The sequence below is a fragment of the Pseudophryne corroboree genome, chromosome 3 (genome assembly GCF_028390025.1).
Source record: "Pseudophryne corroboree isolate aPseCor3 chromosome 3, aPseCor3.hap2, whole genome shotgun sequence".
Lineage (NCBI taxonomy): Eukaryota > Metazoa > Chordata > Amphibia > Anura > Myobatrachidae > Pseudophryne > Pseudophryne corroboree.
The window spans coordinates 275,140,557-275,157,787 of record NC_086446.1 but is presented as its reverse complement, the minus strand read 5'-3'; the positions used below and the strand labels follow the sequence as shown (position 1 = coordinate 275,157,787).

General features: G+C 46.5%; 1 protein-coding gene across 5 annotated transcripts in view; it reads right to left on the bottom strand.

The window, feature by feature from the left end:
* The window catches only part of RAD21L1 (RAD21 cohesin complex component like 1), a 619,411-nt gene that overhangs the window by 70,915 nt on the left and 531,265 nt on the right, over window positions 1-17,231 (bottom strand). For all 5 annotated transcript variants that reach the window (XM_063959128.1, XM_063959127.1, XM_063959130.1 and 2 more), the window contains 2 exons: window positions 2,626-2,725; window positions 2,277-2,404 (listed from right to left, as the gene is read on the bottom strand). In XM_063959128.1, coding sequence (XP_063815198.1) covers window positions 2,277-2,404; window positions 2,626-2,725 — 228 coding nt within the window. The remainder of the gene's footprint in view (window positions 1-2,276; window positions 2,405-2,625; window positions 2,726-17,231) is intronic.

Below are 17,231 nucleotides of genomic sequence, written 5' to 3'. Positions count from 1 at the left end.
TGGCTCTGTAAGGGGGCCGGCGGCGCGGCTCTGGGACCGAGCTCCGAGGCTGGGCCTGTGTTCGGTCCCTCTGGAGCTAATGGTGTCCAGTAGCCTAAGAAGCCCAATCCACTCTGCACGCAGGTGAGTTCGCTTCTTCTCCCCTTAGTCCCTCGATGCAGTGAGCCTGTTGCCAGCAGGTCTCACTGAAAATAAAAAACCTAAAACTAAACTTTCACTTAGAAGCTCAGGAGAGCCCCTAGTGTGCACCCTTCTCGGCCGGGCACAAAAATCTAACTGAGGCTTGGAGGAGGGTCATAGGGGGAGGAGCCAGTGCACACCAGGTAGTCCTAAAGCTTTACTTTTGTGCCCAGTCTCCTGCGGAGCCGCTAATCCCCATGGTCCTTACGGAGTTCCCAGCATCCACTAGGACGTCAGAGAAAATAGTTTTGGGATCAGTACGTAATCCCGCTGGACGGGATCCCGGCGGTCGAAATACCGACGCCGGAATCCCGACCACACAATCCAGACAGGGGTGGCGAGCGGAACGCAGCCCCTTGCGGGCTCGCTTCGTTCGCCACGCTGCGGGCACGGTGCCTCGCTACGCTCGGCACACTATTATATTCTCCCTCTATGGGTGTCGTGGACACCCACGGAGGGAGAATATGTCGGGATTGTGGCGGTGGGATTCCGGCGTCGGTATTTCGACCGCCGAGATCCCGTCCAGCGGTTACATTTAGTCAATTTTAATGTAGTAATTACGTTTAGCTGCTTTACATAAGCAATATTTAATGTAGTAACATTAAACTTATTAGTGCTGTAAAAAAAAAAAAAAAAACAAGGATAGAACAAAGTAACAACATTATAATTCTCAGTATAACCAGTGGGACAATGTGAATTTTGTGACTCATTATAGCCTGTTAACTGTCCCAAACAAAGACTAGTTATTAAATGTGATCTGACCACAAGACTTTTGTAAGTCCATAACAAATAATAAGACCACACTGATAAAGCGTTGTGTTTAACATATCTATATAAAAAGATATACTGTATTCCTATCTAATGAAAGTGATGCATATAAGCAGTTCTCCAGTCTGCTAAAAGATCACTCATCAATAAGTAACAAACACAATTAAATCATCACATTCTTTATTGTATAATTACAAATTGCTGAAATATTATTTTTCTACCATCTCTAATAAAAGCAGTTCCATAATAATAACGAATTATTGTCATCATAAGTAACAGGACTTTATAAACTATACACCTCAATAAAGCTTGCTAATTGTCCCACAAAAGAAACAATACATTGCAATCCAATCGAGAGGATTGCTTATTACAACTCATTTAACCGTTATATCACTATAGAACTAGCTGCTGAAATGGGAACTGCTTATATTGCGCTACAATTACAGACCACCTAAAAGGTTACATTTTATAATACTTACCTCTTTCTCCTCTGGAGAATTATGTATGCTAATACTATTGTTGATTTATAAGAATTTGTTTAATAAAACAAATCCAGATCTATTTAGGTTTTAAAAGAATCATTATAATCACTCTATCACCTCCTCAATTGAAATTAATCAATGTGCACGGTATAAAAAAATGGATACAACAGCACACTAAAACACACAGCAAAATCAGTTACTAATACACAATCTTTATTTCTTTACACATCTATACCTTCTGTTTTTATTTAGCTAATTTTCTCAAATGCAGCATTCTATTAATAATGCAAAATCATATTTTATCTTATATGTTAATAAAATTCACAATTTAACAAAACTATTATTTATGTGCACCAGCACAGACATTCTTTCTTTCGGAGACCAAAATATGTAAAATTAATAGTAATACACTGGCCCATACTTCCTGTGTCATGTGAACAGAAAAAAAATTAGGACTGTTCTTTGTCTTTAAGCCCCATACACACAGGGGAGATGTGTGTTGAGCGATCTATCACAGACCGCTCAGCATACAGTGCGATGTGTGCTGAGTGAGGTGGGGGGAAACGCTCACTTCACAGAGCAGTGAAGTGAGAGATCTACTAGATTTGGTTTGTATGCATGAATGCCAAATCTAGAGTCAGTAATAGCGACGCGCGGCGCCACGCATCGCTATGGGCATACACACGGAGAGATCCGTGCTTAATTTCTAAGCAATCTAGTCAGATTGCTTAAAATTTTGTAATGGATCTCTCCGTGTGTACCCCCCCTTTACATTAGCAAAGACACATGTATAATTATACCCAGAATACATTTCTTGGTGAATTCACACAACATTATTGTTTTTACCTCTTGTACAGCTCTGCTCGCATTGCTTGTTGTCAAATTATATGTTGTCAAGTCATGCATATTCGAAGGCTCTTCTGTGTAGGAGGAGCTGACATCCGTTAATGTGGTCATCTCTAGCTGTGGTAAATCTACAGGATTACAAATCACTTGGATCATAGCAACCAAACTGAATGATTCCTAGTACATAAAACATTTACATAAATTCACAAATAAAATCCAATTCCATCCCAAGAGAATACATCCCACCCCACATCAAGAAATTACAAAAGTACATTATTACAGTAAATGACAATAAACAGAATACATAGCACCAAGACAGTGGTCCTTTTTTCAATATCTATATTCATACCAAACTCTTCCTGTTCCTTTCTAAGTGTTTCAATTTCAGGTTCTGCTTGCTCCTCGTGCACATGCTTAGAGGTATCAAGCTCCTTGCATTGTGTAAACAGCTGTATGGAATTATAAATATGTCAATGGCAAGTGGCAGTAAAGTGTGATATTACAGTTGAGAACATTAAGTTAGGTTAGACTTAATAAGGTTTAATCAGTAACAACAAAAGCATCAGTAATGTCTTGATAACGTCTTGGGCATAAATACTCTTTTGTGTTCCAAATAAAGTTAATACCTTCACTGCTATTTTGTAACTTTTTTATGCTGGCCAATAATCAACAGCAGTAATTATTTAGACAGTGCACACACAAATTATACCTTGTTTTTCTCAGAAGGCATTAGTTTGCTTATTTCTCCTCACAGCAAAACCAATCCATCCAAAATGGACAAAAAATAAATAAATGTTTTTTATTTAAATATTTCAAGAAAGTGACCTGAAGGCAAATGTGTGTATTTTTTTTTACCACCACAAAATACTTTGTTTTCTTGCTTCTGCATTAATTAACTTTTCCAAAACAGTAAATAGACAGATTGTACACTTAGATTTTCATAATAAAATCTACACTTGAAAAAGATAGTGCATTCTTTCTTTTTTTGAATCATGTGTTTGAATGAAACGCATAAAATGTGTAGGAGGAATAAAGTAGCTCAACAAATCATACCATTTAAAAAATAAAAATAAAACACCTACAGTATGCTTCAAATAAGACTACTGTGTTTACGGACGCTAGCATGGGGAGATCTGTGCATAAAACCCCCCGATCTCTACATTTTCGTACGTTTTCTGTAGTATAAGGAGATTTATGGTAGACTTACCATAGTTAAATCTCTTTCTGCGAGGTACGCCTCGGTGGGCCGCCCAAGGAGGTCCAACAGACTGAGTAGAATGGGCTTTGATAGCAGCAGGAGCTGGGAGTCCAGCCTGCGCATAGGCTTGTGCAATCACCATTCTAATCCATTTGGCCAAAGTTTGCTTATTCGCAGGCCAGCCACGTTTGTGAAAACCGAAAAGTACAAAAAGGGTATCTGACCTCTTGATAGAGGCAGTTCTCTTCATGGAAATACGGAGAGCCCGTACCACATCCAAAGACCGCTCTTTGGAGGACAAACCAGAAGAGATAAAAGCCGGAACAACAATCTCTTGGTTAAGATGGAAAGATGACACCACCTTAGGTAGATAACCGGGGCGAGTTCTAAGAACTGCCCGCTCACGGTGAAAGATCAGAAAGGGTGGACGACAGGACAAAGCGCCTAAGTCCGACACCCTCCTAGCAGAGGCAATAGCCAACAGAAACACAACCTTAAGCGTAAGGCATTTAAGGTCCACAGACTCAAGAGGTTCAAATGGAGACTCTTGTAGGGCATTTAAGACAACCGACAGATCCCATGGAGCCACAGGAGGGACATAGGGAGGCAGAATCCATAAAACACCCTGAGTGAAAGTATGAATGTCAGGAATAGACACAATTTTCCTCTGAAACCACACCGACAAGGCAGATATATGAACCTTGAGGGAGGCCAGACAAAGGCCTAAGTCTAGGCCTTGTTGCAGAAAAGCCAAAAGTCTGGCAGTTCAGAATTTGTATGCATTGTAATTCTTAGCAGCACACCAGATGATGTAAGAATTCCAGACTATATAATAAATCCTGGTTTGCGGGCCTTCAGCATAGTTTGGATAACCTCCTCTGAGAATCTTTGGCCCTCAGGAGTGAAGCTTCAAGAGCCATGCTGTCAAAGCCAGCCTGGCCAGGTCCGCGTAGACAAAAGGGCCCTGAACAAGGAGGTCTGGGCGTTGAGGAAGTAGAAGAAAACGCTCTATCGATAGACCCTGCAGGACTGAGAACCAATGCCGTCTGGGCCACACTGGAGCGACTAGAAGTAGTATTCCTCCTTCTTGCTTGAACTTCCGTAGTGCCCTGGGTAGGAGTGACACTGGAGGGAACACGTATGGCAGCTGAAAGTACCATGGAATTGACAGTGCATCCACGAACGCTGCTTGACGATCCCTTGTTCTTGATCTGCAAGCTGGAATCTTGTGATTGTGTCGAGACGCTATCAGGTCCACATCTGGTAGGCCCCACTTGTCCACTAGGTGTTGAAAGACTTCCGGATGAAGACTCCACTCTCCGGCGTGAATGTCCTGATGACTGAGGAAATCCAATTCCCAGTTGAGAACTCTGGGAATGAACACTGACGATATTGCTGGCAGATGGCGTTCCTCCCAAGAAAGGATTTTTGATACTTCCATCATTGCCATGCAGCTTCGAGTGTTGCCTTGATGATTTATGTATGCCTCTGTGGTGGTGTTGTCTGATTGTACTTGAACAGGCCTGTTCTGTATCAGAGGCAGGGCAAGAGTCAAGGCACTGAACACTGCCCGCAAATCCAGAATGTTTATCGGGAGGAGAGATTCCTCCTTGGTCCACCGACCCTGGAGAGAGTGCTGCTCCAGCACCGTGCCCCAAACCCACAGGCTGGCGTCCGTAGTCAGTTGGACCCAGTTGGGGATCCAGAAGGGATGGCCCCTGCTCAACTGTCGGTCCTGTAGCCACCAGCTGTGACAGACGAACCTCCGGAGTCAAGGAGATCATTTGAGACCTGATCCGATGAGGCAGGCCGTTACACTTTGAAAGGATTAACGTCTGCAGAGGGCGGGAATGAAATTGAGCGTACTCTACCATGTCGAAAGCCAACACCATGAGGCCTAGTACTTGCATTGCCGAGTGTATCGACGCTCGTGGGCGGGAAAGGAAGCATCTGATCCTGTCCTGAAGTTTCAGGACTTTCTCCGCCCCCAGGTGCACCATGCTCCGAGCAGGGATCAGCGAGGGCTTCTTCCAGTTGATGAGCCACCAGTGGCTTGCAGGAATTGGACCGTCAGTTCCAGATGACGGAGTAGAACCTCTTGGGAGTTTGCCAGGATCAGCAAGTCGTCCAGATACGGCAGGATCCTGATACCCTGACGGCGGAGAAGGGCCGTCATCATGGCAATGACCTTGGTGAAAATCCGAGGGTCCGTGGCTAATACAAATGGCAGAGCCTGGAATTGATAATGTAGGTTGCCAATAGCAAACCGCAGATATTGCTGATGCAAAATGGCAATAGGTATATGCAGGTAAGATTCCTGTATGTCCAGGGATAGCATATAGTACTCAGGTTCCATGGCCAGCACAATAGAGTGCAGGGTTTCTATATGGAATTTGGACACTCTCACAAATTTGTTCAAAGATTTGAGATTGAGTATAGGCTGGAAAGACCCATTGGGTTTTGGGACTAGAAACAGAGTCGAATAGTATTCTCTGCCTCTCTGGGACGAAGGTACTGGTACTACCACTCCTGTGTCCAGGAGGGATTGTACAACCAGGTGTAGAGCCTGCGCTTTCAATGGATCCGAAGGAAGAACGATCGTGCAGAACTGGCGAGGGGGATGTCTCTTGAAAGAGACTGCGTACCTGTGAGAGACAACTTCTCTCTACCATGCATCTGAAGTGGTCTTTAACCAGACCTGGGCGAATTGTAGAAGTCAGCCTCCCACCCTGGGATCCCCCAGGAGGAGGCCCACCTCGTCATGCAGTGGGCTTGTCCTGTTTGGAAACAGGCTGACGGGCAGACCAGGATTGTTTAGATTTGGGCTTAGTGGCTTTGGAAGTACGAGCCTGTCTCGGGTACGTCTGACCCTTCGCTTTTCCTGGAGGACGAAAGGAATGAAACGTGGTACTCTTAGCATTTGGAGCAGAAGGATTAGTACTTGGGAGAAATGCAGTCTTGGCAGATGCCGAGTCAGTCACAATCTTGTTTACATCCTCCCCAAAGAGGATGTCTCCCTTAAAAGGGAGCACCTCCAGGGTCTTTTTGGAGTCCAGGTCCACCTTACAGGACATCAGCCACAGAATACGGTGAGCCAGTATAGACATGGTAGACGCCTTGGCCGCCATAACACCTGCCTCAGAGGACGCCTCCTGAATATAGTGGGAGGCAGTGGTAATATGGGGCAGATATTGTCTGGCAGTGTCAGAGATATCCTGAGGTAGCTCTTCCTCCAATACCTGAACCCATGTTTCAATTCCTTTGGCGGCCCAGGAGGATGCTATAGTGGGTCTATATACAGCACCGGTAAGGGAGTAAATAGACTTCAGGCATCCCTCCACACGCTTATCCGACAGCTCCTTCAGTTAAGTGACAGTGGTGACAGGCAGAGTAGATGACACCACAAGACGGGCGACATGAGAGTCTACGGCGGTGGATTTACCCATTTGTTACTCAACTCTGGAGGAATAGGATAACGAGTTAGCATCTTTTTTGACAGGGAGAATTTCTTTCCCGGAGACGACCAGGATTCCTGACGTATGTCAATTAAATGGTCAGAATGCGGTAAGACTACTTTATCAACCTTCTGACGTTTAAACTTATCAGGTTTCTTAGACGCAGTAGTGGGATCTACCTCATCATCAATTGGTAGAATCAGCTTAATAGCCTCCACTAGGTCAGGGACATCAACCTGAGTTGTAGGTTCCTCATCAGAAGCAACTGATTCAGTGTCTGACGGATCAGTATATTCCTCATCCTCATCAGAAGAATTATCTGAAATGTTAGTGGATTGTGAGGCGGCAGTGGCCCGCTTAGATGACCTCTTGACTCCAGCAGGGCGTGAGGTGGCTTTTGTACCACCAAAGATTGATTTAATTGTTGTATCTGGGTAGACAGAGTGTCTGCCCAGGGTGGATTAACTACAGGTACAATATGTGGTTGCAATGGCACAGGAGGTCCCACAGGGGGCGAAAGACGTGACACCAGCGTATGCAACATACTGGAGAATGCTTGCAAAGGTGGCTCCTGAGTGACTACGGGAGCTGCGGGCTGACTGGGAAATGAATGGCACTCAGTACACAAACCATCAGTTATAACTTCGCCTCAGGAAAATTCGTGGTGCACTCCTTACATGATGCAGAAGCATCCGCGGATTTCCCGCCCTGCGTGGCAGACATGATAGCAGTTGTAGCTGCAGAGCTAAACAGTACAAAAAAAATAGGATTTTGATACCTACCGGTAAATCCTTTTCTCCTAGTCCGTAGAGGATGCTGGGGACCACATCAAGACCATGGGGTATAGACGGGATCCACAGGAGACATGGGCACTCTTAAGACTTTTCATTGGGTGCGAACTGGCTCCTCCCTCCATGCCCCTCCTCCAGACCTCAGTTATAGGAACTGTGCCCAGGGAGACGGACATTTCGAGGAAAGGACTTACTTTAATACTAGTGGTGAGATACATACCAACTCACACCCTCAACCATGCCGCACACATGGCATTCAACATAACACATGCCAACAGGCATGAAACAATTGCAGCAACATGCTGAAACTAAGATAACACAACTTGTGTAACCCGAATAACTAAACTGCAGGTAAAGTACGCACTGGGACGGGTGCCCAGCATCCTCTACGGACTAGGAGAAAAGGATTTACCAGTAGGTTATCAAAATCCTATTTTCTCATACGTCCTAGAGGATGCTGGGGACCACATCAAGACCATGGGGTTTATACCAAAGCTCCAGTGCGGGCGGGAGAGTGCGAATGACCCTGCAGCACCGATTGACCAAACTTTAGGTCTTCATCGGCCAAGGTGTCAAACTTGTAGAACTTAGCAAATGTGTTTGACCCTGATCCAGTAGCTGCTCGGCACAGTTGTAATGCCGAGACCCCCCGGGCAGCCGCCCAGGATGAGCCCACCTTCCTAGTGGAATGGGCCTTCACCAACGTTGGTGACGGCAATCCAGCCGTAGTATGAACTTGCTGAATCGTATTTCTGATCCACCGTGCAATAGTCTGCTTGGAAGCAGGACACCCAATTTTGTTGTGAGCATGCAGGGCAAACAGGGCCTCTGTTCTCCGTATACGAGCCGTTCTAGCAACATAGATTTTCAAAGCTCTAACCACATCTAGAGATTTTGATTCAGTGAATGTGTCAGTAACTACTGGCACTACAATAGGTTGGTTTACGTGAAAAGATGAAACCACCTTAGGAAGAAAATGTTGTCGAGTTCTCAACTCAGCCCTATCTTCATGGAAGATCAGGTAAGGGCTCTTGTGAGACAGGGCCCCCAATTCAGACACCCATCTTGCAGATGCCAAAGCCAAAAGCATCACCACTTTCCAAGTGAGAAACTTCAACTCTATCTTTTGTAGATGCTCAAACCAATCCGATTGAAGGAACTGCAATACCACGTTAAGGTACCATGGTGCCACTGGAGGCACGAATGGAGGCTGGATGTGCAGAACCCCTCTCACGAAGGTCTGAACCTTTGGAAGAGAGGCCAATTGTTTTTGGAAGAACACTGACAAGGCCGAAATCTGGACCTTGATTGATGCCAATCGGAGGCCCGCCTCCACACCATCCTGTAAAAAGTGGAGGAAACGCCCTAAGTGAAACTCTTCCGTAGGAGCTTTCTTGGATTCACACCAAGACACATATTTTCTCCAAATACGGTGGTAATATTTCGACGTTACTCCTTTTCTGGCCTGAATAAGGGTGGGGATGACTTCCTAGGGAATACCCTTCCTGGCTAGGATCCGGCGCTCAACAGCCATGCCGTCAAATGTAGCCACGTTAAGTCTTGGTACACACATGGCCCCTGCTGCAGCAGGTCCTTGCGAGGAGGAAGAGGCCGAGGATCTTCTATGAGCAACTGCTGAAGATATGGGTACCAAGCCCTCCTTGGCCAGTCTGGGGCAATGAAGATTGCTCGAACCCTTGTTTTTCTTATGATCCTGAGTACTTTTGGGATCAGCGGAAGTTGTGAAGGCAGGCTTCCTGATGTGACCAATGTCCTTGGAAGTTTACTCCCTGAGAGACTGCTCCCCAGCCTCGAAGAATTGCATCCGTGGTTACCAGGACCCAGTCCTGAAATCCCGAACCTGCGTCCCTCTAGTAAGTGAGAGCTGTGTAACCACCACAGGAGCAAAATCCTGTTTTTTGACGACAGGATTATCTTTCGGTGCATGTGTAGGTGTGACCCCGACCACTTGTCCAACAGGTCCCACTGGAATACTCTGGCATGGAACCTGCCAAACTGTATGGCCTTGTAAGCAGCCACCATCTTCCCCAACAACCGAATGCACTGATGGATCGACACACAGGATGGTTTCAGTATCTGTTCTACCATTTTCTGTATTTCCACCGCCTTTTCCAACGGCAAAAATACTCTCTGAACTTCTGTGTCCAGAATCATCCCGAGGAAAGACAACCTTGTCGTCGGTTCCAACTGTGACTTTGGGTAATTTATGATCCACCCGTGTTGTTGGAGTATTGACAGAGAGAGTGATATGTTTTGTAACAACTGCTCCCTGGATCTCTCCTTTATCAGGAGATCATCCAGATAAGGAATTATAGTGACTCATTTCTGACGAAGGAGGACCATCATCTCCGCCATCACCTTGGTGAATACCCTTGGCGCTGTGGAGAGGCCAAAAGGTAACGTCTGGAATTGGTAATGGCAATCCTGAACTGCGAATCTCAGATAAGCCTGGTGAGGAGGATAAATAGGAACATGCAGGTAAGCATTCTTTATGTCCATCGACACCAAGTAGTCCCCCTCCTCCAGACTGGCAATCACTGCCCGAAGTGATTCCATCTTGAACTTGAACCTTTTCAGGTAGTAATTCAGATCCTTTAGGTTTAGGATCAGTCTGACCGAGCCGTCTGGCTTCGGAACAACAAAGAGGCTTGAATAAAAACCCCGCCCTTGTTGTGACAATGGTACCAGGACTATGACCTGTTCTTGACATAATTTTTGGATTGCCGCTGTTACTGCTTCTCTTTCTGGCGGAGAAACTGGCAAGGTTGATTTGAAAAATCGGCATGGGGGAACGTCTTGAAACTCCAGTTTGTATCCCTGGGATACTATCTGCAACACCCAGGGATCCAGGCCAGACAGAATTCAACCTTGGCTGAAGAGTTTGAGACGTGCCCCCACCCGAGCGGCCTCCCGCAAGGGAGCTCCAGCGTCATGCTGAGGATTTGGCAGAAGTAGGGGTAGATTTCTGCTCCTGGGAACCTGGAGCCGCTGTGGGCTTCTTTCCCCTTCCTCTTCCCCTACCTGCAAAGAAGGGGGAACCAATCGTCTTTTTGTATTTATTGGGCCGAAAAGGACTGCATTTGCAGGTGATAGGTCTTTTTTGCCGGTGCAGGTGCAGAGGGCAAAAATGTCGACTTACCTGCGGTAGCCGCCGAGACTAACGCATCCAGGCCATCGCCAAATAAGGCCTCACCTTTATATTTGAGCGCCTCCATGTTTCTTTTGGAATCTGCATCCGCGTTCCACTGGCGAATCCACAACGCCCGCCTAGCCGATACTGCCATGGTAGTGGCTTGTGAACTCAAGAGTCCAATATCCTCATTGCTTCCAGCATGTAGGCAGCAGCGTCCTTGATATTCCCTAACTTAAGGAGTATCTCATATTTATCAATCGTGTCAATTTCTGATGACACGCTTTCTGACCATTTTTCAATAGCGCGACTCACCCACGCGCAGGCAATAGTGGGCCTGAGCAGTGTACCATTGGTAACATAAATGGATTTCAATGTCATTTCCACTTTGCTTTCTGCTGGCTCCTTAAGAGAAGCCATGCCAGGTGTATTACCTTCTTTGTCAACCTGGAAAGCGCACTGTCTAACACATGGGGTGACTCACATTTTTTTCTGTCCTCAGCCGGGAAAGGATAAGCTATCTGAATCTTTTTGGGAATACGAAATTTCTTATCAGGATTCACCCACATCCCTTCAAAGAGAGCATTTAGTTCGTGTGAAGGAGGGAACGTGACTTTGGATTTCTTTTCCTTACATAAATAAGCCTTCTCCTAAGGTACAGGAGTGGTTTCTGTAACCTCCAACACGTCCCTTATAGCCACAATCATATATTGTATACTTTTTGCCAATTTATGATCTATCTCTCTGGAGTCACTATCGTCAACACAAGAATCAGAGTCCATGTCGGTATCAGTGTTTACAACATTCGCAAATGGTCTCTTATGTGACCCAGAGGGGCCGCCTGCATAAGGAGTAACAGCATCCTGAAAAATCACATCTTCCACAGATTTTCTCCAGCATGCAGCCTTAGATTCAGACTTATCTAATCTTCGGTTAATTAGATGCATACTGTCATGTATCTCTTTCACCCATGCAGGCTTTTGGTGTGCCGGCAGCGCCACCACATTACAAGTCTGTGTCCCTAAAATGGCTTCCTCCGGGGAGGAACTCCCTGCCTCAGACATGCCTCACACGTGTACAGCGCACTCACAGACACACTGGGACTTATTTGGGGACAGACCCACAGTAAAATCTGCCAGAGGGACACAGTATAGGAGCAGCCAGTTCACAATCCCAGCGCCAGTATGCTATGCCTGTGAACACAGAATGCCCACAGCCAAATAGCGCTTTTAAACAGTAATTCACACGATTAAATGCACCACAATCGCTTTGTGCCCCCCCTTAATAGCACCCTGTACTTGTCAGAAGTGGAGGAGAGGACCAGCGTGTTCTCTGCAGCCTGAGGAGAGAGAGAAAATGGCACTGAGCAGTGTGCTGGCTGCCTGAGGAAGAAGCTCCACCCCCACAATGGCACGTCCTTACACTCAGTACACATTATGATATTTATACTGGCGGGGGTAGGGCTGTGCCAGCGGCATCTTATGCCCCTTTTTAGCCAGTTTTAGGTAAATTTTTGCTGCCCAGGGCGCCGCCCACGTGCCCTGCACCCTGCAGTGCCTGTGTGTGTGGGCAGCAATGGGGCGCTGCGCTCCCGCCAGCCGCGCCGCACCTCAGCCGTCACTTACTTGATAGAAGTTCATTCTTCTCATACTCACCTGTCTTCTGACTTCTGGCTCTGCGAGGGGGGTGACGGCGTGCTGTGGAATTGAGCATCTAAACACGGCTAGCGTTCAGTACCCTTCAGGAGCTAATGGTGTCCTGTCAGCCAGAAGCTGAGCCATGAAACTCTTTAGGAAGTTGGTTCTGCTTCTGCCCCCTCAGTCCCACGAAGTAGTGAGTTTGTTGCCAGCAGTTCTCCCCGAAAATAAAAAACCTAACATAAGTCTTTTCAGAGAAACTCAGTAGAGCTCCTCAGAGTGCATCCAGTCTGCCTGGGCACATTTCTAAAACTGTGGTCTGGAGGAGGGGCATAGAGGGAGGAGCCAGTTCGCACCCAATGAAAAGTCTTAAGAGTGCCCATGTCTCCTGCGGATCCCATCTATACCCCATGGTCTTGATGTGGTCCCCAGCATACGCTAGGACGTATGAGAAAAAAGACAAAAACAATACCTGCAAATAACCCCCTTATATTATGTGACACAAACAGAGGATTAAAGCGGTATAATGTGACTGAAACACACAGTAAAACACACTAAATAGTATATACTGTGTGACACTATATATGAGACCCTGAAGCACCTAGCCCCCCATGGTACAGAATACAATGATAGCAATAGGTGGGATACACTATGAAATCCACACAGCAGCTACAGGCACACTCAGTCACAGTTACAATGCAGAAATTAATTCAGACAAACATTAAAACTGCACTGGACTAGTAAAATCTCACACACACACGCACACACACACACACACACACACACACACACACACACACACACACACACACACACACACACACACAACAATGCACAGTAGATACTGGATGTATATCTCAGAACACTTGTACTAAATGTTCAGGCAGAAGCACACTTGTTCTTAACTAACACAGTCTAAAATGGCATGTAGAATACTTAAGTGACTGTAAAATCACAGCGTTGATGAGGAAGGTGGATTTACATAAGAGACTTAGCTCAGCAGTCCCGGAGACCAGATGTAGCTATGTGAGAAAATGGCGCTGAAATCTCAGTCAGGGAGTGAGGGAGAGTGATAAGCAGCTTCAGGGCGGGAATACCAGCAGTAGATGGCGCCTGGAGCTAGGGGAGGGGCTACAGGTCAGCACCTTATCCCCACTGCTGGTCCTCACCACCGGGTACTGTGGAGCCTATGTGACATGGATTTCTTAAAATCCGACCTATGCTCCCCTGCCCTGGTAGATATAGTGGGGTCCCTGTGCAGTAGAGTGTCCATGCCAGCGTCGCGGTTCATCTCCTGGGACCGCGACTGGAACATGATTTACCGGCGGGTCCCGCCTGGGGGACCCAACTGTAAACTTTGATTCATTTACAAAGAAAAGCAATACCTAATCACACTGTGGTTCGGGCCGCTGCGGCCGCTAAACGTAAACGAATAACCGCTAGGATATGTATGCATGTTGCGTATACATGCCGGCACGCTATGCGCACAATGCAGCGACACGTGTGGCTGAATACACCCTATCCTCAACAAGAATGGAATGCGATACCAGTAGTTAAATGTTATGTTGTGGTCCAACGCATCAACAATATTTTCTCAAAAGATACAAGTAAAGATACAACAGTAATACAGAGAAGAGCTACAACCAATAGTACATACGTTTGTTCGCGAGCGCTCCCGGATCCAGGCCTCAGTCAGTCTTAGCAAGATGACCTTTAGTGAATAGACTGAGCCCGGTCAGGAAGCCTTTCTTTTATACAATGGGTCCAAATACAATACAATAGGAAATGTAAGCTCTTCTTCCATAGGTCAAGGGGCAGGTCATTTACAGTACATGAGGGGTCATAGGTTGGTTTGAATGAATGGGCGATGCTTGGTCCAGGTGTGCTTGCAGGTGTTCACCACTGGGTTCCCGTCGAATATCAAGAGTACAGTAGTTACAGTATTTGTGAATATAACAATCCTGCGCATATCTATGTGCAGAAACATGCGATTAACTGCACATAACAACCAGAATGTAGATCTCAAAATACTGCACATCTGGATACTAAATACTTAGTCCTAACCTTGCTCTGTCCCCTCACATCCTGTAAAGCTGAATAACTCTATTGTTCTACCCTTTGAGTAAATGTAACTTGCTGGCAATGTGTGTGGAGACTTTGTGTAAATTGTGCACTATATGAATTGAATATTGAATATGTCTTTGTAGCTTTTCTGTGCGAATGCATATGCTACCGTATATACTCATACAACGCGCCAATATGCAAGACTCGTGAACCAGTGTACGTAGCGTGCATGTATGCGTACGCACAGCGAAAACGCGCATGCACAGAGGCCATTCTGTGTGGTGTTTGCACGTGGTGTGTGTGTAATATTTTTGACTTCGACAGTCCACCCTTTGACAGTGAACAATAACGGTCATAAATTACTAACAAAATATTTCAAAACACATAATGGGTGACCTAGACACACGTATGTACTTATTTCGCAAATCAGACACTGACTATGGTTGGGGGAAGACAGGGAAGAGGATGTCTTGTCCTCCATATGCACTCAGCGGTCAAGGGACCACTGGTTGGGTGTGGGATGACATTCAACCTATAGAGTATGCTGGGACAGTGCTATAGCCTAAGATGTCTGATTTGAACGAACGTTGCATACATACATGTACCTATGTATTTGCATACTGATGTCCGGATTCGGTAGAAATTCTGCTGGGTAGAGGGTGAGAGAAACACAAAAAAATAAGAATTTACTTACCGATAATTCTATTTCTCGTAGTCCGTAGTGGATGCTGGGAACTCCGTAAGGACCATGGGGAATAGCGGCTCCGCAGGAGACTGGGCACAAAAAGAAAGCTTTAGGACTACCTGGTGTGCACTGGCTCCTCCCCCTATGACCCTCCTCCAAGCCTCAGTTAGGATACTGTGCTCGGACGAGCGTACACAATAAGGAAGGATTTTGAATCCCGGGTAAGACTCATACCAGCCACACCAATCACACCGTACAACTTGTGATATGAAACCCAGTTAACAGCATGATAACAGAGGAGCCTCTGAATAGATGGCTCACAACAAGAACCCGATTAGTTAACAATAACTATGTACAAGTATTGCAGACAATCCGCACTTGGGATGGGCGCCCAGCATCCACTACGGACTACGAGAAATAGAATTATCGGTAAGTAAATTCTTATTTTCTCTGACGTCCTAGTGGATGCTGGGAACTCCGTAAGGACCATGGGGATTATACCAAAGCTCCCAAACGGGCGGGAGAGTGCGGATGACTCTGCAGCACCGAATGAGAGAACTCCAGGTCCTCCTCAGCCAGGGTATCAAATTCATAGAATTTTGCAAACGTGTTTGCCCCTGACCAAGTAGCTGCTCGGCAAAGTTGTAAAGCCGAGACCCCTCGGGCAGCCGCCCAAGATGAGCCCACCTTCCTTGTGGAATGGGCTTTTATTGATTTAGGCTGCGGTCATCCTACCGCAGAATGCGCCAGCTGAATAGTGCTACAAATCCAGCGCGCAATAGACTGCTTAGAAGCAGGAGCACCCAGCTTGTTGGGTGCCATCAGGATAAACAGCGAGTAAGTTTTCCTGACTCCAGCCGTCCAGGAAAAATAAAATTTTCAGGGCCCTGACTACGTCCAGCAACTTGGAATCCTCCAAGTCCCTAGTAGCCGCAGGCACCACAATAGGTTGGTTCAAGTGAAAACCTGAGACCACCTTTGGGAGAAACTGAGGACGAGTCCTCAACTCTGCCCTATCCATATAGAAAATCAGATAAGGCTTTTACATGACAAAGCCACCAATTCTGACACACGCCTGGCCAAGGCCAAGGCCAACAGCATGACCACTTTCCACGCGAGATACTTTAGCTCCATGGTTTTAAGTGGCTCAACCAATGCGACTTTAGGAAATCCAACACCACGTTGAGATCCAAAAAGTGCCACAGGAGGCACAAAAGGAGGCTGAATATGTAGTACTCCTTTAACCAAAGTCTGAACTTCAGGCAGTGAAGCCAGTTCTTTCTGGAAGAAAATCGACAGAGCCGAAACCTGGACCTTGATGGACCCCAATTTGAGGCCCAAACGTCACCCCTGCTTGCAGGAAGTGCAGGAATCGACATAGTTGAAATTCCTCCGTCGGGGCCTTCATGGCCTCCCACCAAGCAATACATTTTCGCCAAACGCAGCGATAATGTCTTGCGGTGACATCCTTACTGGCTATGATCAGGGTAGGGATGACTTCCTTCGGAATACCCTTTTCCTTTAGGATCCGGTGTTCTACCGCCATGCCGTCAAACGCAGCCGCGGTAAGTCTTGGAACAGACAGGGTCCCTGCTGCAGCAGGTCTTGTCTAAGCGGCAGAGGCCAAGGGTCCTCTGCCAGCATCTCTTGAAGTTCCGGGTACCAAGCTCTTCATGGCCAATCCTGAACCCCGAGTATGGTTTTCACTCCTCGCCTTCTTATTATTCTCAGTACCTTGGGTATGAGAGGTAGAGACACATAAACCGACTGGTACACCCACGGTGTCACTAGAGCGTCCCCAGCGATCGCCTGAGGGTCCCTTGACCTGGCGCAATATCTTTTCAACTTCTTGTTGAGGCGGGACGCCATCATGTCCACCCGTGGTCATTCCCAACGGTTTACCCGCATTTGGAAAACTTCTGAATGAAGTCCCCATTCTCCTGGGTGTAGGTCGCCCATCGGAGAATCCTTGTG